Here is a 21,300-nt window from a genome sequence, read left to right on the forward strand (position 1 = left end):
CTAAGGGCAAAAGAATTTGCAGTGGCCAAGCACCCTGAAATCCCCAATAATGGAGCCTCAGTGGGCCCGAGTTCCAGCGGGAGAGTAGGCCCCCTCCTGTCTCCCCCTTTCCCTCACTTCCATCTTTGTGGACAATAAATCAATATGCACAAGTTCTGGAATGAGTGCTGGAGCCACATGGACCAAAGGTGGTTTATTCAGTGCACATGAGAGGAAAAGGCCCAGGAGCTTTTTCCCAGTCCACAGTGGAAAAGGCCCAGGAGCTCTCTAGTGCTACCAGGGAACCTCTCTGAGCTCTGACCCACACCACCCCAACCCCAGCCCCACCCTGTCTTCAGGGAGGGTTGTAGAGTCACTGGACCTGATAGGCCAGCTCCAAGGCAGGCAAGGATGAGACTCTAAACCAACTAGGCACAGTCCAGGGGTGGGAAGGCCAAGGGTACTAACCCACGAGGCCCTACACAGCAATGGAGCCATCTCGGAAGTCCGTCCTCCCAATAAGGATGTTGACCACAACCGGGTGGCCATCTCGGCACTGCTTTTGAGCATCATGAAGCACCTCGACCACCTGATCTTCTTTCTCCCGTGAGAGCAGCAAGCCCTGGGCGCCAAGTCCTATGGCTGCCTTGTGATAATCTAAAAGGGGAAGTCAAGTCAGATGGTGGCAGGGACCCAGGCCACCATGCAGTCAACCCAGGAGAGGAACACATAAAACAGCTTCTCCCTCTCTCCACCGAACCCCAGCCTCTCACCAGTGTAAGCCAGGCCACAGGCCACATTGCTGCCCAGAGACGGCACCTGCTCCCGAGAAATCTGGGTCCAGCCAGCATCATTCCCGATCAAAGCAATCACTGGGATCTGCAGAGAAAGGATGAGGCCAGGCCATAGCCTTCAGCTTTAAGGCTAGCCAGAGGACAAAGACAGGGACAGGACCTTTGCCAGACAGAAGCAGCTCCCTCCCTAGCCCTGCTCACCCCTCATGACCACTCCCAGAACCCCAAGCTCTGAGCTTCCTTCAGGGCAGCTCGGTCACCTTGTGCCTGACGAAGGTATCAAATTCAATGAGGCTATAGCCAAAAGCTCCATCTCCAAACAGGCACCACACCTGAGCAGAAAACAAGGCTGGTTGAGTGGTTCACTGTTCAGAAAACAGTGTACCGCCCCCAGCCTCCAGCATCCTCACTCACCTCGGCATCCGGCCGGCACAATTTGGCCCCAAGTGCAAATCCTGCACCAACGCCCAGAGTCCCAAAGGCCCCTAGGAAAACCAAGAGCAGGTGGGTGTAAAGGGGCCTGGACAATGCAAGCTGTCCCAGGCAGAGCAGCTGTCCCAAGCTGTCCCTCCTTACCAGGATCAAGCCAGCACAGGGGGCCACGGGGCTGCACCAGGTGGGCGGCAGTGCCCACAAAGTCCCCACCATCAACCACCAGAATCGAGTTGTCAGGCAGAGTTTCTTCCACCAGCTGCAGTACCCGCACTGGGTTCAGGTGCTGGGCTGCAGGCATCAACCCCTTCTCCCTGCCATGGAGCAGTGCAAGTCAGCAGGGCCAGCAACAAAGCCTTCCAGGAAACCAGAACAATACCCCCGGTCCCGTGTCTGCTCTACCCGGTCCCCACCAAAAGGTCTGCTCCTTCTGCCGGTCAGCTTGCCGAAGCTCCTCTGTCCAGTCTGAGGCCCACGTCTGGCCCTTAAGGCCCGCCACCAGCTTCAACACAAAGGAGGCCACGTCTCCTAGGGAAGGAAGATACAGCTGCAGGGAAGTGGCGTCCTGCCCTTCCGGCATCAGAGGCCCAGTGACAGCAGGAATCCAATGGCAACATTCCAGAAAGAGACAAGGAGGCAGACCAAGAATGTTCCTAGAGCAAAACAGGGAAAACACACCCAGGATCTGCCAGAACCAGGTTAGGGCAGCCAAGGTGAGGCAGAGAGCAAGGCCAGAGAAATGAAGGTTTAGGAAGCACAACGTGGGTTAGAAACCCAAGCAGCTTTACTGCCTGCCTCCTCCTTCCCCCCGCCCCCCCGCCCAGATCAGGCAGTGCTATCACTTCGGCCTCTAAAACACATCCCTCCAAACACCTCCATCAGCCAAGCATGTCTCTCCGACCAAGACATACAGCATGCTTGTGAACTGACTGAGAAATGGGCCAGTGTTGTCCTTTTCATGTTGGTCTTAGAAATGATCCCATGTAAGCGCAGAGAAGCAGAATTTGTCCTCCCTGTCTGTGCCCACTCCAGGCCTCCTTTCTGTCCTGGCCTGGTTGAATAAGCCCCTGGCCTCCACCTGCCCCCTCTGACTCACTGCCTACCAGCTACTACAGTGGACCTTCCCGAACATGACTGTAGCAATGCCACTTCTCTGCTTGACCCGAGAGGTCCGTGTAGTACCATCAATGTGTTTGGAATGATGGGCAAAGAAGAGCACATTAAGGCTATGGGAACAGACTGTAACAGGGATGGTATGGCAGGACAACAGAGGCCTCGGGGCCCAGGAGGGAGCTCTCTGTCCTCCAGGAAGCTGGCAGCATGGGAGGGTTTCCAACCAGGAGCAAGATCACAGGCACATTCCCAGGCCTTCCCTCTTACGCACGCCCCACTGTTTGTTCATCCAGAAGCACCCATCAGTCTGAGAGCCCGTGTCTCTGGCTGACTGGGTGCCCCTATATGTGTTGGGGCGGAAGCGGGGGGGTCCCAGGAGCTCACCCTGCACAGCTTCCTGGGGCTTCCAGAACATGTCTGAGTTAAGCAACATCTCTTTCCGGTTACGGTTGACAATGATGATCTTGCTGCTGCGGCTAAGGACACGGCCATAAGACAGGCGGAAGTCACACACGGCTCCTGGAGTGGAGAACAGGGGTTCAGTGGCTGGACAGCCAGTATCCCACCACCTTACTTAATCCACCATAGCAGACTAAATGCAAAAGGGTCCCCATTCTTCCTTTCTCCCTGTACCAGGACCGCCTGCAGTGGACTTCACAGCTCCCCACCCCTCGAATCTGTCCCCTGGCCAAGAGAGTGTGGCAGGTGAAGGCAAGCGTTCCTGAGACCAAGCTTCAAGAACGGTGGCTTCTGCTGCCTCTCTCTTAAAAACCTCACTCTCCTATCCCTGCATGTTTCTCATCGCACCAAGTGAACAAGCCCAGGCTGGCCCGCTGGAAGCTGAGAGAGCTGGAGGAAAAGGCAGGGAAGAGCAAAAGAACTCAATTAGCCAGCGGAGGCCACGGCAGCTTAATCTGTAGTCCACCAAGGCCAAGTATATGCAGCAGCCCAGCCCGATCAGCCCAGATGCCTTATTGCCTCTCCAACTACAGACTCATCAGTGAGCCCCATCAAAACCTGGAAAACTACCACCTAACCTCTAGGTGGACCTTAAGTAATGATAAGTTCATTTTAAGTCACTGAGTTTAGCAATGGTTACTACACAACAGCCAACTGAAACAACTATTGCATGTTGGACAGGAGTCCAAATACTTTGTGTGAGAATGTACATGACATACAGGTTTACGCTACAGAAACCCCGTATAAAGCACACAAATGCAAATGCTGAGTATAAATACTGCAGGTACCCACTATCCACGCATTCTCCTTTGCACGAAGCTGAGCCTACAACACAGCTCCAGCCTTGCCAGAGTTTACCTGGACTTGAAGTACACAGTTGTCCACACCCCTGGAAGGTGAAGGGGTGGGGCCCAAGATAAGACGGTAGGTGATTAGTAGGTTAGTGATTAGTAGGGCAGGGTGCCAGTAAGTACCTGACCAGGAGGGGCAGGGTCACAGAGGTGGGGGCAGTGGGCAGGGGGGCCTGGAGGGAAGGGAAGAGGGCAGAGGCGGCCGAGGCCCACCTGCCAGAAGGACAACATCTGCTTTCTTCAGGGCAGCACTACGGTTCTGCCGGATGTGTAGGGGGTGGTTGCGGCCCAGCAGTCCTCGTGCCATCCCTCCCAGGAAGCAGGGGATGCCAAGGGTCTCCACAGCAGCCCTGGGGATCCGGACAGAACAGAGGTGAGTGTAATGTCAAGGGCGTGCCCCACCCCACAAGGCATCAGGGGACCAGGGACCAGGTATATGATAGGAACGGCAGGGCTGAGCCTTCTCACCGAAGTCTTTCAGCAGGTATCGGGGGCAGCAGAGCCTGGCTTCCCAGCACAATAAGGGGCCTTTTGGCTCGGCTCAAGATTTCCACACAGCGCTGAACCTGGGAGAAGAGATGGGGCTCAAAGAGCCAACCGTGTGAGTCACCATCAGCCCCCAAGATCAAGGCCCCAATACGGACTCAAAGAGAGACCGTCCTGCCAGGTGGGGTCCTCAGCCAGGGAAGAGAGGCGGTTCACCTGCTGGGGGGGTGCCTGGGGAATGTCCAGAGGCAGAGGGCCCTCAGGCCGAGGCTCCCAAGCTCCTGCAAAGAGGTTGGCCAGGTAATTCTCTAAGTACCTGCAAAGGTGAGAGCAAGAGCTGGTTACCAGAATCAGTGACCAGGGCTCCCAGAGCTAGAGGCGGCCAGGGTCTAGGAAGTGAGGCAGGCACAGGAGTGGACCGGCAACACCGTGGCAGAGGCACACGCCAGTGGCCGAGTCTCCAGCAAGCCTGCTTCCCTCAGAAGCTTCTGGTGACTACCCAGCCAGACACAGACCCTCAGAAACAAGAGACACAGGCATGGAGTACCATGATCAGGGCCACAAATAGCTGCACGGACAGCCACATGCAGCTCCACCGCTTCCTAGCTGTGTGACCAGACAAGTGACTTAACTTCGAGACTGTTAAACCTTTCTGCTTTTCCTCCCTAAAGCACTTTGTAAAACACTCAGTCAGTGAAGCTACCAATATCCCCAAGACTCAAGCTGCTTTCTCTGGCTTCTGACACCTCTGTATCCTTACTCGTTCAGTCGTAGGACTCTGACCATCCATGTGGGCCTGTGCAGGGCCTCAAGACAGAGAGATACCACCTGCCCAGCTCTGACCTCCCTGAGGAACACCCAGCCCAACCAAGAACAAGACACGTGGGCATTGGCAGAAAGCACACAGAGCCTGAAACTTCTCTTTCTCTTTCAAGGAGAAACGGAGAATGAGAAGGAGACTACAGAGGATGAGAAGAGGCCAAGGAAGGAACTAACGCAAAAAGAAAAGGCAAAGGAAGAGCCAGGGGCCAAGTAGGGGCAGCCTAGGAGAGAGGAGGGGAATGGAGGGGCGCCTGGGTGGCTCAGTGGGCTAAGTGTCTGCCTTCAGCTCAGGTCATGATCCCAGGGTCCTACAATCGAGTCCTGCCTGGGGGAAGCCTGCTTCTCCCTCTCCCTCTGCTGCTCACCCTGGTTATGCTCTCTGTCAAGTAAATAAAATCTTTAAAAAGCATTTTACGGGCGCCTGGGGGGCTCAGTCTTTAAGCATCTGCCTTTGGCTCAGGTCATAATTCCGGAGTCCTGGGATCAAGCCCGGAATCAGGCTCCGTGCTCGGTGGGAAGCCTGCTTCTCCCTCTCCCACTCTCCCTGCTTGTGTCCCCTCTCTCACTCACTGTCAAATAAATAAACTTAGAGAAAAAAAATTTTACAGGGCACCTGGGTGGCTCAGTGGGTTAAGCCTCTGCCTTTGGCTCAGGTCATGGTCTCGGTGTCCTGAGATCAAGTCCCGCATCGAGCTCTCTGCTTGGCAAGGAACCTGCTTCTCTCTCTCTCTCTCTCTCTCTCTCTCTCTCTCTGCCTGCCTCTCTGCCTACTTGTGATCTCTATCAAATAAATAAAATATTTTTTAAAATTTTTTAATTTTTAATTTAGAAAAGAAAAAAAGAATGGGGCGCCTGGGTGGCTCAGTGTGTTAAAGCCTCTGCCTTTGGCTCAGGTCACAATCCCAGGGTCCTGGGATGGAGCCCCGCATGGGGCTCTCTGCTCAGTGGGGAGCCTGCTTCCTCCTCTCTGTCTCTGCCTGCCTCTCTGCCTACTTGTGATCTCTGTCAAATAAATAAATAAAATCTTAAGAAGAAAAAAAAAAGAGAAGAAAAAAAGAAGTGAATGGGGGGAGGGAAGGGGAGGAGCCAGGGAACAAACAGGCTGCTGTCACAGCCACAGAATAAATCTGCTAAACTTGAGCCTACCCATCAGGGTCACCAGACAGGGTCACCAGCTACTTCCTATGTGTTCAGAACCCCTGAATCCCCCTCTGTACTTGTGGTTCCATAACCATGTTGGAGAAAGGATGGGAGATACCTTGCCTCACACCTGACAGGGACACTGGACTCCCAACAGTATCCTTATTTAAGACAGTAACAGTTAGTTATTCACTGCCGCATTTTATACTCTCAAAATGACCTCGTTTCATTCTCCACAGAATCTTAGTCTAGAGAGAAAAACAGGCAATGCTTTCCATTTCACAGATAAGGAAGGTGATGTCAGGAAAGGTTAAATGATTACGTTGTCCACCTCAAACTTCACCCTCTGTTAACTGTATCTTAGTTAAACTGTAGGAAAAAAGAAAGGCTTAACCATTTGCTTAAGGTGAACACAGCTAGGTAGTGGTGGTCCTGGGATTTGGACCCCTCTCTCTGGACTCACTTCATTCATTACAGACAGCACATAGCTCTGTGGACAAGGCCCTGAGGGATCCTCGAGGCTGAATTGTCGTGTGCCATGAGCAAGCTGGATGACTTCATGCCAGTCATTTGGCCCCCTTGGGTCCCAGTTACCGAACCTATGAAATGCGCATAATAATACCTTGCCATCTTGACTCAGGGTTATTATAAAAGCCATATGCATGAAACCACTACTCCCTGAGCTGGCCCGCAGGTGCTGTCTCTCCAGGGGTTAGTGGCCTATCTGTCTTGTTCACGCCTGTCCTGGTACCTGCGAGGTACGTGGCACTGAGTGTGTGGTCGGAGGGGAACAGAAGGTGGAAGGGCAAACACGGGCAAAGGGGGGGACAGAGGGGAAGGAAGACAATCGACTCTCTCCCGTGCAGTTTCAGCCAGGCCCATTTCAGTGGCGACCAAAAACCAACGCCTTTCCCATTCCTCTGCCTGGGCTATGGCCCTACCTAGAACCCTTTTCTATCCTCTCAACTGAAAGAAGCCCCCCTCAAGCTTGTAGCTCTTCTAGAAAAACCTTTAACTGTCTCCCTTATCCTGGCCAGATGGAGGTCTAAGCACTCACATGTGATCCATCCACATGTCTCTGTATCCCACCGCCACCACCCAGATCCAGGCCACCATGCCTCTAGTCCCAAGGCCCACCACACCTCCTCCCTGGCTTCCCAGCTTGCACCCAACCCCACAGTCCATTTTCCTACTCAGGGTATCCTATGCCTCTGCTTAAGGCCCTGTAATGCTTCTCAATGGAACTCAAATTAAAAAAAAAAAAAAAAATCCAGGTCCTCCAATGGCCGCTGCTGGCGGTTCCGAGCTCAGCCCCTGCCCTCTTTGCTCACCTGCTGCTGTCACATAGGCTACCTTGCTTTCCTAACCCACCAAATTTGCTCCTGCCTCAGGACTTTTGCATTTGTAGACCCTCTACCTAGAATGCTCTTCCCATGGCTGCCCTTCCCCCACTCAATTGATATGCAAGCCCATGAATGAGTCAAAGGAGGGACAGATGCTGGCAGAAGTTACAAAGGAGGGCAAGGGGCTGGAGAGAGCATGGTGGGAGTGGGGCTGCTCACCAGGTGACCACTCGACCCATGAAGCCCTTGGGCGGCTTGGCTGGCACCATCTCCTTCTGGACCATGTAGTAGGGGTACAGCACATCGATGGGCAGCTCCACAAACACTGGGCCTGCAGAGGGGCAGGGAGGATACTGAGCCTGCCACGCCTCCCTAGACCCAAGCCTTAGGGCCTGACCACTGCCCAGCACCCTCCACCTACCTGGGGTGCCCGACTGGGCAGCAGCTATCGCAGCCCTCAGAGTGGGCACAATGTCTCGCACCCTCTGCACAGAAGCACAAAACTTGCACAGTGGCCTAAACAGGGACATCTGATCAATGGCCTGGAGTGCACCCCGGTTCTGGTGGAAACAGAGGTGTCCAGAGAGTCAACACATGAGCCCTTTGAGGCTCCCTGGGGCCCCCACCACCCACCAAGGACAAGGCACCTGCAGGAGTGTGCTGGCAGCCCCACCCAGAAGCAGGACTGGGGACTGAGCTATCTGGGCATTCTTCATTGCAGTCACCGTGTTGGTGAGGCCCGGGCCTGCTGTCACTGCAGCCACACCCACCGTCCCTGAAACACAGAATCCATCGCAGCTGTGCCCACCGGCTTGGCCACCTCTGAAAAAAACTCTGCCCCTCGAAGACCTCCCCCATCCCATTCTCCCCAGCCCTTAGTCCTCTCTGCTCTGCCCTCACCAGTCAGGCGGGCCACAGCATCGGCAGCGAAGACGGCTGTGACTTCGTGGCGAGTGTCCACCACACGGATGCCCATCTTCTCACAGGCCACCAGCAGCGGGGAAATGTGCCCACCGACCAGTGTGAAGAGGAAGCGCACGCCATGGGCCCTCAGCACAGCTGCCACGTTCTCCCCGCCATGCTGAATGCTTGCCTTGTCCACCTGGGCCCCGGAAAGGAAGCGCAAGATTATCAAGGACCAGCAAGGGCACTAGGGCACATAGGGAGAAGGCAATCTCGCTCCCCCAGGAAGGAGGGCAGGACAGTCAGGGGAACTTGGATGTTGGTTAGGCACCTATAATACCATATGCCAGGCCCAGAGAAGGGCACGTTATCCTATCAGATCCTCTGGTGATTATATCCTTTTGCAGCTAGGAAGACCAAGCCTTGCCCCAGCAATAGTCCAAGTCCCATAGAACCCATGCTCTTAAGCGCTCTCTGTTACACTCCCTGTCTTGAGGGGAGTGGGGCAATGAGGGTGACAGGAGAGGGGAAAATGGATCCCAAGAACCCAAAGCAGTTTGGCCAGGGGCTATCTGCTGAGATTCCAGAACTGCCTGCCCTCCAGGGCCTGGCAGCCTGACTGCTAATTCCAGCCTGCTAGACTTCCTCCCACTCACGGGGCAAGCCCAGTTGGCAGGCCCAGCTGGCCTGCTGCTAGCCACCCGGAGTGGCCTGCTGTCAGAGATCATGCCTGAGGCTTCCCAGACCCAGCTTCCTCACAGCCGGGCACAACAGAGGCCTCTGCCTTAAACCTCCACAAATCCTCAAGACTAGCAGCCTTGCTCCTATTGCTCCGGGTGAAGAAAGGAAGGATTGGGGAAGGAGTGCGGGGAAGGGGTAGATTCCTGAGGGGAGGAACCAAGAGTAAGGTCGGTGGGGTCAATTCTTCCCAAAAAGATCAACTATGGCAAGTTATCCCACAAAATGTCTTGAGCTTATTTCCTCTTGTGCAACGTGAGGGCAGAAACAAAAAAAATATTCAGGGTCGTGTTGAGAGGTACATGACAACTGTCACAGCCCCCTCGGGTGCCTGCCTTTGGCCCACTCTGACCGCACAGGATTCAGGGAGCAGTGCTCTGTGAAAAGGGCTCGGGGCCGCTGGGGAAGGAGTGGGCCGAGCGCTGAGCCAATGCACAGATACTCCAGATTCTCTCTTGCTAGAGGCAAAGTCCAGGGCCTCATCTGCAACCTGGCAATGGGGACAGGAAAGTGGATAGAATTTCCCGACCGAACCCCCTAAATTAGTTGGGATTCACTTTCTCCGCCTGCAAAATATGTGAGCCAGAGGGAGTGCCAGGCGCTCGTTCCTTCTTTGCCTTCCCCCAGCCCGCCTCTGATCTGTGCCCCCGCACCTTGTGCATCAACTGGTAGAAGAGCCCCAGGCGGTGCGCGGCGCCCAGCAGAGCGGCCACTAGCGTCCCGCAGGCCAAGAACAGAAATGAGGGGAAGAAGTTCCCGGCAGGGGCGGCGGCCGCGAGGGTCTCCATGACACCGCACCTGAAAGAGAAAGGACAGAGCCAGCCTCTAGACGCAGAGATCCTTTGCGGAAGAAAGTACGCCCCCTCCCACACGGATACCGGGCCACACCTCCCCCACCCCTCGTTTCGGCGCGGACGCGCCCCTTACGCCGCACGTCTCTGGACGAAGCCACGCCCCCTGGACGACCAGGCCCCGCCTCTCGAGGGAGGTCACGCCTCCTGCGGCGACAGACCCTCCCTTTACGTCTCCTCCACCACCACCACCACCACTGAAACTAGACCACCACACGTCAATGCGGCCAGAACGACCTCAAGATAGTTTTTAACACTCACCGGCTTCTCAACGAATTGGTGGGGAGCCCCGCCTCTCTTTTACACCTGGATCCGAATCTCAGCCCTAAAGGTGAGCCCGCCCACCCCGCGTCTACGTCACCTAGGACGAGGCCACGCCCCCAAGCTCGCGAGTGAGCCCCTCTCCTGAAACCAAATCTCTACCCACTGCGAGCTCCGGAACTCGACCCCACACCCCAAGCCCGTGGTCGAGGTCGGATCACATCAGAAGACTTTTCCTACCCCTGGGGCACTTTGGCCTTCACCTGCAGAAAACGGCCCTGACTGCGGGGGAATTCGGCGCCCTTCATGTCACGTGACCTAGGAGCGCGGCCTGGGGTCGGAGAGCTGGGGAGCTGGGCCGGCAGCTGGGGCCGCGCCCCTTTCTCTCACAAGGAGAGTGGGGTGAGAAATTCTTGGCGGTTCCCTGTAGTCCGGCCCGGCGCGCGTGCGCAGAGCCGTAACCACGCCCTGGGACACAAGCACCGCCTATAAGGACTCTGGTCTTCCTGGCGGCGCGCGCACAGGCCCCGCCTTCCCCCGCCTCTCATTGGCTCTCACTTCAAGCCTATCACTTTTCTTTACAAGAGGCCACGCCCCTTGGCAGCTGGTCTAAACCGAGGCCCATGGAGCCGACTTTCCGCGGCCTTTCATTGGCCCCACATTTCAGCCTGTAGTCCTCTGGCTTTCCGAGCCCGCCGGCTTTCCCACCAGCCGTGCCGAATGCCCCGTCAGATTAGCCGGACTTGGACGTCACAGGCCGCTCCCCAGAATCCACCACCACCCGGGCCCACGTCCCAATCAAGCTCCGCTCCCAGCTCTTGCACAGACCCCGCCTCCCATCTTACGTAACCCTGCAGAGGCAGAGGCCCGCCCCCTCGCTGGTAGGCCGGCCTCTGTTCAACAACAGAGGCCGCCTTCTTTCCCGACTTTCGGGTTTCTCAATGCAGAGTTCATAATGCGTGGGAGTAGAGTGCCGGGGGGGAGACGTTCGGTAGCACCAGGGACCTGCTTCCAGCCGTCCGACCTTTGGAAAATGATCCCCATCAGCAAAGGGGAAATAATTCTAGTACTAAGTACCCTACTACCTTCCAAAATGAATCTTCACATTTTAGCAGTGGCTCCCATCCCTCGTCAACTTCTGGAATTTCCCGCTGAGTATTCCACCCCATTATTAATTTTATCTAATGTTGAATCTTCCTACTTTTCATTTCACCCATTTAAAAAAAGAAAAGAAAACTCCGTTTGCCCCACATTTTTCACCTATCACTGTCCTTTTGCACCTCTTTTTAGCGAAATTCCTCCAATGACTTGTCTTTACTTACTCTCATGAGCCCTTCTATTCCCTCTTGAACCCACTCCAAAGAGTCTCTCCCCGCCACTTTATGAAATCTGTTAGGAATAGTCCAACAGTCTCTAAAACCGGTTCCTCTCCTTTCTATCTTATCTACCAGCTCAACCCCACTTTCCCTTCCTATAATTAAAAGGATAAAACTTCCTAGAAAGGTCTTCTAGGTCCAATTAAATTTCCAAAGCCAATAATGAAATAGTGACCATTACTTTTCATTAAGCACTTATTACATATGAGGGACTGTTCCATAGGCTCTTCACATCAACTCACGTAATCCTCACAATAGCCCTGTAAGGTAGTTTATATTATTAATATCCTTGTTTACAGATGAGGAAACGGGAGCACAGAGAGGTTAAGGAACTTGCTCAAGGTCACACAGCTTGTAAGTGAAAGAGGCACAATGTGAACTCAAGCAATGCTGCTCTCAGTCTGGGAGAACAGGTACGGCTTCCCCATGCCTGTCACAGGATGTAACATTTGGGGCCCACCCAGACACCCTCCACTTAACACTGGATTTTATTCTGAGTTGGAAAGGGGAGAAGATTTTGAACAGCCTAAGTCACACAAAACCTGCACACAATTATTCATATGGGCTTAATCTGTAACAGCCAAAAACTGGAAAAACCAAATGTTTCTTGTGAAAATCAGTAAAAGGAAACCTCATTTAAAATGGAGTTGGGGGATGCCTGGGTGGCTCAGTCACTTAAGCGGCTGCCTTTGGCTTGGGTCATGATCCCAGGATCCTGGAATCGAGTCCCACATCGGGCTCCTTGCTCAGCAGAGAGTCTGCTTCTCTCTCTCCCTCTGCCTGCTACTCTGCCTGCTTGTGCTCTCTCTCTCTCTCTTTCTCTCTGTGTCAAATAAATAGAATCTTTTAAAAATAAATAAAATAAAATAAAATCGAGTTGGGAGGCTAGAAGGGAAGCTCACATGCCCTGCCACTCATCATCAACTGTAAACCTCAGGAAGAGACCTACCTCGCAAGTCTGGAGAATAGATACTATTGTACTACTCCAGCAGGAGAAAGAAAGGTTTTTCCTCCTCCCCCAGCAACAGCCCAGCTAATGAAGGACTGTGACAGCTCAGCCAATGAAAAGTCACTATTCTTGGAACTCCCAGTTTACTCTAATGAGCTTTTGGTTTACAACAGCTCCTTTCAAACCTCCCTTTTCCTTTATAAAAAAATATACCTTGCCTGTGTTCCCCAGATTTGCATTCAGTTTTGCTGTAGCTTGTGTATCCTGAACTGTAATTTTCTGCTATCCCTGAATAAACCCAATTTTGTTGATTAATAAATGATAGTTTTATCTTTAAGGTTAATGCCCTCGATAGGTGAATGGCTAAACAAGCGGTGGTCCATTCCGATCATGGAACACTATTCAGCAATAGGAAGAAAAACTATTGAAACACACAACTTGGATGAATCTCAAAGTAATTGTGCTCAGAGAACAGATTGTGGTTGCCAGAAGCCAGGGTGGGAGGAAAGAGTGGGAGGGAAACTGATCAAAGTTGCAGACATCCAGTTAAAAGATAAGTAAGTCCTGGGACTGTAATGGACAGCTTGGAAAACACAGTTAACAATAGTGTATTGTAGATTGGGAAGTTGCTAAGAGAGTAGGTCTTAAAAGTTCTTGTCATAAGAAAAAAATTGTAACAATGTGAAGTGTTGGATGTCAACTTATTATAGTCACCATTTTGCAATATATATGTATATCAAACCATTGGTTGTATACCTTAAAATACAATGTTATATGTCGATTATACTTCAGTAAAACTGGTGGTAGGGGAGGCAAGAAAGTCCAGAACTACAAACATAAGTCATAATTTAAATTATGTTTCTTTCTAGCAAAGGTCTGTGAGATTATATGTTGCATATCTTATTATTCCTAGACAGACTCTTGAGTTCTATTTGAATGTTCTAGCCCTTTACCTTTTGATGAAATCAATGATATTTTTGGTGAAATAGTTTTAAAGAATGAAGATTTATAAATTATACATTGGATTAATATATCAGATATCAGCATTCCTTATGCTGGTGTCATATAATCCTGACTATTTAAAATTATTTTAATCTCCAGAAACATTTAATATTCTGTGTTGAATGGAGTGCCATCTCTGTAATAGAGAAATAAGATATTATTTAAAAGGTTTATTTTAAATATCACTTATTCTTTAATTTTAGAAAGACTATTAATTCACAAATCAAATTGTGCTGAACATTAAAAAGTGTGACAGAAATAGATTATCCTAGGGGCGCCTGGGTGGCTCAGTAGTTTAAGCCGCTGCCTTCGGCTCAGGTCATGATCTCAGGGTCCTGGGATCGGGTCCCGCATCGGGCTCTCTGCTCGGCAGGGAGCCTGCTTCCCTCTCTCTCTCTCTGCCTGCCTCTCCATCTACTTGTGATTTCTCTCTGTCAAATAAATAAATAAAATCTTTAAAAAAAAAAAAAAGAAAAAAAAAGAAATAGATTATCCTAAGCGAAGAAATTGTAAGTTTCAGGCATTTCAAAAACTTAAATTTTAGCCTGGGCAAATTATTTTTACTTGTTGAAAGATGTAAGCAAAAAGAAGAACTTGCCTACTTTTAGGAAAAAATAAGTCAACAAATAAACCAAGTAAGTATATTTGATAAGCTTGAAGTTACCATTCTTTTTTCTTTTTAGAGTATCTAATTTACTAAGCAGTGTAATTAAGACAGAATGAGACTCTGCGAAAATTTTTATTTTCACTTAGAGATGAGAATATTGGTGACAGTGCCAAACTAAATCTAAGTCAGAGCAAAACAAGAAGAAACAACCAACACTGTGTTAAGTTCTTAGAGACTACTGTTAATCTTAGGAGACAAACTAAGGATTGCTGGGCGGGAGGGGAGTGTGTGGATGGGGTAATGGGGTGATGAGCGTTGGGGAGAGTATGCGTTGTAACGAACACTGGGTATTGTAGAAGACTGATAAATCACAGGCCTGTACTCCTGAAACAAATAATACATTATATGTTAATTTAAAAATATGTATACACTGGGGGGGCGCCTGGGTGGCTCAGTGGATTAAGCCGCTGCCTTCGGCTCAGGTCATGATCTCAGTGTCCTGGGATCGAGCCCCACATCGGGCTCTTTGCTCAGCGGGAGCCTGCTTCTCTCTCTCTCTCTGCCTGACTCTCCGCCTACTTGTGATTTCTCTCTCTATCAAATAAATAAATAAAATCTTAAAAAAAAAAAAAAATATGTATACACTGGGGAAAAAAGAACAAGGGGAAGAAATGGGGTGGGGTGGTATTCTCTATCCACAAGGCATGCACACACCCAGAGAATGATGCTGAGTGAAAGAAGCCGGTCTTAAAGGGTTACATACTGTATGATTCCATCAGTATTATATTCTCCAAGTAAAAACCAGATCAGCAGTTGCTAGAGGATAGGGAAGGATGTGATTATAAAGGGGGTAGGACTAGAGAGTTTTCTGAGGTGATGTTCTGTATCTGGGTTATAGTGGTGGTGGCATGTGCTAAAATTCATTGAATTGGGCACTTTTTAAGAATCTGTTTTAATGTACGATATTTTTAAATTTGGGGCCCCTGGGTGGCTCAGTCAGTTGAGTGTCCAACTTTTGGTTTCGGCTCGGGTCATGATCTCGGGGTCAGAGACCCAGCCACACATCGGGCTCCTCATTCAGCGCGGAGTCCGCTGGAGATTCTCGCCCCCTGCCCCTCCTCAACTCTTTCTCTAAAAATAAAAGGTTTTTTTAAATATAAGTAAATAACTGTTGGTGGGAATGCAAGTTGATACAGCCACTTTGGAGAACAGTGTGGAGATTCCTCAAGAAAATAAAAATAGAGCTTCCCTATGACCCTGCAATTGCACTTCTGGGAATTTACCCCAAAGATACAGATGGAGTGAAAAGAAGGGCCATCTGTACCCCAATGTTTATAGCAGCAATGGCCACGGTCACCAAACTGTGGAAAGAACCAAGATGCCCTTCAACGGACGAATGTATAAGGAAGATGTGGTCCATATACACTACGGAGTATTATGCCTCCATCAGAAAGGATGAATATCCAACTTTTGTAGCAACATGGATGGAAATGGGAAAGATTATGCTGAGTGAAATAAGTCAAGCAGAGAGAGTCAGTTATCATATGGTTTCACTTATTTGTGGAGCATAACAAATAACATAGAGGACAAGGGGAATTAGAGAGGAGAAGGGAGTTTGAGGGAAATTGGAAGGGGAGGTGAACCATGAGAGACTATGGACTCTGAAAAGCAACCTGAGGGTTTTGAAGGGGCGGGGGGGTGGAGGTTGGGGGAGCCTGGTGGTGGGTATTAAGGAGGGCGCGTTTTGCATGGAGCAGAGGGTGTGGTGCAAAAACAATGAATACTGCTATGCTGAAAAGATATAAAAATAATAATAATTATATATATATATATACATATATATATATACACACACACACACATATATGTAAATATAGGTGCTTGGGTGGCTCAGCGGGTTAAGCCTCTGCATTCAACTCAGGTCATGATCTCGGGGTACTAGGATCCAGCCCCACATCAGGCTCTCTGCACAGCAGGGAGTCTGCTTCCCACCCCCACCTGCCTCTCTGCGTACCTGTGATCTCTGTCAAATAAATTTTAAAATCATTAAATATATATATGTAAATAAATTATACATATAATCTCATACGTGTGTGTTTAGGTAGATATTCTACATACACAATGTAAATAATTTTTTAAAGATACACTAGCAGAAATAAGTCAGACTGAGAAAGACAAATACCATCTGATTTCACTTATATATGGAATATAAAAAACAAACAAGAATAAACAAAAAGCAGAATGAGACCTATAAACAAACCAATAGTTGATAGAGAGAAAGGGGACAGGAGGATGGGCAAAATGCGTGAAGGTGACTAGGAGGTACAGGTGTTCAGTTATGGAATGAATAAACCACAAGACTAAAGGGTACAATATAGGAAATAAGTCAATAAAAAAATAGGGGCATCTGGGTGGCTCAGTCGTTAAGCATCTGCCTTCAGCTCATGATCCTAGGGTCTTGGGATTGAGTCCTGCATTAGACTCCCTGCTCAGTGGGGAGCCTGCTTCTCCCTCTCCCACTCCCCCAGCTTGTGTTCCCTCTCTCACTGTTTCCCTCTCTGTCAAATAAATAAATAAAATCTTTATTAATGTAATAACCAGATAAAAGATCCACTAGCATCAAACCGAATTTTTTCCTTGCAGTAATCAGTAGCCTTGAGAAAGAATTAGGAAAAGGAATGCATTTCTGCCTCGGTAATGCCAAGTTTTCTTTCTTCCTGACATCCTCAGGAAACGTTACTCCTCTGTGCTCCACATTTTGGGAAACAGTGACCTTGCCAGACCTTCATATCCTCACCAAGCCTCATATTTATGAGCTCCAGAGACAGCATAGGGTCTGAAAATGTCCAAGAGAGAAGAGATCATCAGAGTCAATTCCTCCATTCAATGACCTCTGAGTCACAGAGAAGGGGAGGGATCTTCCCATGCCCCCAAGAGTGGTTCAGAGAGAAACTAGCACCCAGATCTCCAGGTTCTGGATGAGTGGATAGTGTTTCTAAGTGCTCACACAGCCTTTGAGAGAGAGGGAGCACAAGGTGCCCAGAGCTCCTTGGAAACTGATGAAAGTCCCCAAGCCTTGCTTGCACCTGCTTGGACCAGAGGCGGCAGCACTGGGTCCTGCAGTCCTCCTCAGGACCTGGGAGTCCTCCCTGGCCCCCTGCCTGCACTGAATGCCTCATAATGACTGGCGAGCCTTCACTTCCATCCTCCATAGCAGAGAAATGAAAGCCAGTCGGTCCTCAAACAGAAAAATATATGAATGAATGAATGAATGAATGAATGAATAAGAATTCCACAGAAACTTCACAAACAGGCTCGCTTCCCAAATACTGCAGACTCAGTCCCAGACCACCATGATAAAGTAAGCGAAATGCATTTTTTGGTTTCCCAGGGCATATAGAAATGATGTTACACAATACAGTAGTCTAGTGCGTGTGCAACAGCATCGTGCCTGAAATACCCATGGACATACCTTAATGTAAAAGTACTTGATTGCTGCCCTATGACCCAGCAATTGCACTATTGGGTATTTACCCTAAAGATACAAACGTAGTGATCCAAAGGGGCACATGCACCCGAATGTTTATAGCAGCAATGTCCACAATAGCCAAACTATGGAAAGAACCTAGATGTCCATCAACAGATGAATGCATCAAGAAGATGTGGTATATATACACAATGGAATACTATGCAGCCATCAAAAGAAATGAAATCTTGCCATTTGCGACAACATGGATGGACCTAGAGCGTTATCATGCTTAGTGAAATAAGTCAAGCAGAGAAAGACAACTATCATATGATCTCCCTGATATGAGGAAGTGGTGATGCAACATGGGGGCTTAAGTGGGTAGGAGAAGAATAAATGAACAAGATGGGATTGGGAGGGAGACAAACCATAAGTGACTCTTAATCTCACAAAACAAACTGAGGGTTGCTGGGGGGAGGGGGTTTGGGAGAAGGGGGTGGGATTATGGACATTGGGGAGGGTATGTGCTTTGGTGAGTGCTGTGAAGTGTGTAAACCTGGTGATTCACAGACCTGTATCCCTGGGGATAAAAATATATGTTTATAAAAAATAAAAAATTTAAAAAAAAAAAAAGTACTTGATTGCTAAAAAATGCCAACCGGCATCTGGGTTTTCAGTAAGTTGTCATCTTTTTCTTTTTTTTTTTAATAATGATTTTATTTCTTTATTTGAGAGAGAGAGCGAGCATGAGAGGAGAGAGATCAGCAGGAGAAGCAGACTCCCTGCCGAGCAGGGAGTCTGATGTGGGACTCGATCCCAGGACTCCAGGATCATGGAGTCGAAGGCAGTCGCTTAACCAACTGAGCCACCCAGGCACCCCTCGTCATCTTTTTCTTGATGGAAAATCCTGCCTCCATGGTGATGGCTGCTGACCGATGGCCAGCCACGACTTGGGTGGCTGTGGCAGTTTCTTAAAATAAGGCCACAGGGAAGGTTGCCTCATCCATTGGCTCTGCCTTTCACAGGCCATTTCTCTGTGGCATGCAATGCTGTTTGTTAACATTTGAAACACAGTAGGACTTCTTTCAAAATGGGATTTCGTCCTCTCAAATGCTGCCACTGCTTTATCAGCTCGTTTTCAATAATACTCTCCGCCCTTTGTGGTCATTTCAAGTCTTCACGGCATCTTCACCACAACTACATTCCAGCTCAGGAAACCATGCTTTGTGCTCATCCATTAGAAGTAACTCCTCAACTGTTCAAGTTTCAGCATCAGGTTGGAGCAATTCAGTCCCATCGTCAGGCTCCACTTCTGATTCAAGCTCTTTGGCTGTTTCCATCACACCTGCGGCTACTTCCTCCACCGACGTCTTGAACCCTCAGTCATCCATGAGGGTTGGAATCCACGGCTTCCAGACTCCTGTTCATGTTCATATTTTGACCTCTTCCCATGAGCCACAGATGTTTTTAATGGCATCTACAATGGTAAACCCTTTCCAGAAGCTTTTCAGTTTATTTTGCCCAGATGCATCAGAGGACTCACTGTCTGTGGCAGCTGTAGTCTTTTAAAAATGTATTTCTTAAAGAATAAGCTCAAAAGTATAAATGACTAGGGCACCTGGGTGGCACAGTCGTTAAACATTTCCACTCAGGTGGTGATCTCAGGGTCATGAGATCCAGTTCCTTGTTGGACCCTGCACTCAACCTGAAGTCTGCTTGTCCCGCTCCTCTGTTCCTCTGCCTGCTTGCACGCTTTCTCTCTCTTTCTCTCCCTCAAATAAATAAATAAATATTTCAAAAAGTCAAAATTTCTCCTTGGCCCATGGGCTGCAGAATGGATGTTGTGACAGCAGGTATGAAAACAACATTAATCTCATGGCACATCCCATCAGAGCTCTTGGGTGACCGTGTGCCTTGTCAACAAGCAATACTTTTTTAAGATTCTATTGATTTATTTGTCACAGAGACACAGACAGACAAAGAGCACAAGCAGGGGGAGCGACAGGCAGAGGCAGAAGCAGGCTCCCCACCGAGCAAAGAGCCCGATGTGGGACTCAATCCCAGGACCCTGGGACCATGACCTGAGCCAAAGGCAGATGCTCAACGAGTTGAGCCACCCAGGCAAAGTGTCCCAAGCAGTAATATGTGGAGAGGAATCTTTCTCTTCTTTCTTTCTTCCTTTCTTTCTTCCTTCTTTCTCTTTTGGAGCAGTAGGTCTCAAACAGTGGACTTAAAATATTTAGTAAACCATCCTACAAACATGTGCTATCATCTAGACTTTGTTGTTCCTTTCTAGAGCACAGACTGAGTAGATTTAGCATAATTCTTAAGGAACCTTAGGATTTTCCAGTGGTAAATAAGCATTGACTTCAACTTGATCCCCAGCCGCATTAGCCCCCAACAAGAGAGTAGGCCTGTCCTTCGAAGCTTTGCAGCCAGGCATTGACTTCTCTCTCTGAAAGTCCTGGGTGACATCTTGGCTGTCTCACGTGCACTGACAGTCTGCTGAGTAGGGTCACCACCTTCATGAATCAGCCTCTTTCCCGGTCCTTGCTGAGGCTTCTACGTCAGCACCCATACCGTTTCCACGGGCACTTTCAGGTCATGAAGTTGGTTTCCTTCTTGAACCTCATGAGCCAACCTCCGCTGGGCCTCAGACTTTGCTTCTGTAGCTTCCCCGGAACTCTGAGCCTTCACAGACTTGAAGAGAGTTAGAGCCTTGCTCTGGACTAGGCTTTGGATTAAAGGAATATGGTGGTTTGATCTTCTACCCAGAGCACTCAGACTTAGTCCCTATCAGCAAGAAGGCGGTTTCGCTTTCTTATCACCCATGTTTGTTCACTAGGGTAGCACTTTCATTTCCTTTGCATCACAGGTCGACTAACTGGCACAAGAGGCCTTGCCTCCAGCCTCTCTCTACCTGCAACCTGCCTTCCTCACTAAGCTTGGTCGTCCTTCCTTTGGCTTTTAGGTGAGAGATGTGTGACTCTTCCTTTCACTTGAAGACTTAGAAGTTATTGTAGGGTTGTTAATTGGCCTAATTTCAATATGTTGTGTCTCCGGGAACAGGGAGGCCCGAGGAGAGGAGAGAGATGGGGCACCAGCTGGTTAGTGGAGCTGGGAGAACACACACATTTATTAATTTGACCTACTACTATGGGCGCAGTTCATGGCACCCCCATACAATTACAGTAGTAGCATCAAAGATCACTGACCACAAGATCATCATAACAAATACCATGCTAGCGAAGTTTGAAATATGCTGGGAACTACAAAAATTGACACAGAGATGTGACATGAGCAAACGCTGTTAGAACACCAGTGCCAGCAGCCTGTCTCGACCCAGGATTGCCACACACCTTCAATTTGTAGAAAGTGCAACGTCTACAAAGTGTGGGAAAAGGAAGCACCAAAAAGCTATGTGCAATCAAATGAGGTGCCTGTGCTAAGTTTCTGGTAGTTCTTAGTGATTTATGAATCATCTGATTCCCAAATCTAAAAGAAAAATGGAAGCATTCTACAAAAATTTTCACGTGCTTAATATGAACTTTAAAATACAAATGGAGGACGCCTGGGTGGCTCAGTGGGTTAATGATCTCAGGGTCCTGGGATCCCTCCTCACACCAGGAGGCCTGCTTCTCCCTCTCCCACTCCCACTCCCCCCTCCTTGTATTCTTTCCCTTGCTATCTCATTCTGTCAAATAAATAAATAAAATCCTTTTTTAAAA

General features: G+C 49.4%; 1 protein-coding gene and 1 long non-coding RNA gene across 8 annotated transcripts; one reads left to right on the plus strand and one right to left on the minus strand.

Annotated features, from left to right (window-relative positions):
- Positions 1–156: 156 nt before the first annotated feature.
- On the minus strand, positions 157–10,630 carry ILVBL (ilvB acetolactate synthase like). Of its 6 annotated transcripts, none has more exons than XM_032313868.1 (15): positions 10,436–10,629; positions 9,714–9,858; positions 8,320–8,521; positions 8,067–8,194; positions 7,639–7,979; positions 4,331–4,430; positions 4,097–4,194; positions 3,842–3,978; positions 2,703–2,837; positions 1,619–1,733; positions 1,350–1,519; positions 1,188–1,258; positions 1,034–1,105; positions 753–858; positions 157–636 (listed from the first exon to the last, which is right to left on the minus strand). In XM_032313868.1, the coding sequence occupies exons 2-15, from the start codon at positions 9,846–9,848 to the stop codon at positions 458–460; spliced, it is 1,989 nt and encodes a 662-aa protein (XP_032169759.1). In that variant the 5' UTR covers positions 9,849–9,858; positions 10,436–10,629; the 3' UTR covers positions 157–457. The 6 variants fall into 6 exon arrangements, with proteins under 6 accessions (XP_032169759.1, XP_032169755.1, XP_032169769.1 ...); XM_032313864.1 differs by lacking the exon at positions 10,436–10,629 and adding an exon at positions 10,173–10,406; XM_032313878.1 differs by lacking the exon at positions 10,436–10,629 and adding an exon at positions 9,949–10,026.
- On the plus strand, positions 10,031–20,692 carry LOC116573679. Of its 2 annotated transcripts, none has more exons than XR_004278936.1 (3): positions 10,031–10,242; positions 11,848–11,961; positions 12,836–13,756. It is a non-coding gene; the product is annotated as an uncharacterized LOC116573679 (long non-coding RNA). The 2 variants fall into 2 exon arrangements; XR_004278927.1 differs by lacking the exon at positions 12,836–13,756 and adding an exon at positions 20,448–20,692 and having other exon boundaries at positions 10,148–10,242.
- Positions 20,693–21,300: the final 608 nt, after the last annotated feature.

Source organism: Mustela erminea, chromosome 1 (genome assembly GCF_009829155.1).
Source record: "Mustela erminea isolate mMusErm1 chromosome 1, mMusErm1.Pri, whole genome shotgun sequence".
Taxonomy (NCBI): Eukaryota; Metazoa; Chordata; class Mammalia; order Carnivora; family Mustelidae; genus Mustela; species Mustela erminea.

What these genes read in the sequence shown, in the direction of transcription:
- ILVBL (XM_032313868.1), bottom strand. Translation starts at nt 9,848, where the DNA reads ATGGAGACCCTCGCGGCCGCCGCCCCTGCCGGGAACTTCTTCCCCTCA. An exon ending in CCTGTGCTGGCTTGATCCTG is followed by an intron (nt 1,259 to 1,349) that starts GTAAGGAGGGAC and finishes TGGTTTTCCTAG; the next exon opens with GGGCCTTTGGGACTCTGGGC. An exon ending in CTGTGGCCTGGCTTACACTG is followed by an intron (nt 637 to 752) that starts GTGAGAGGCTGG and finishes TTCCCCTTTTAG; the next exon opens with ATTATCACAAGGCAGCCATA.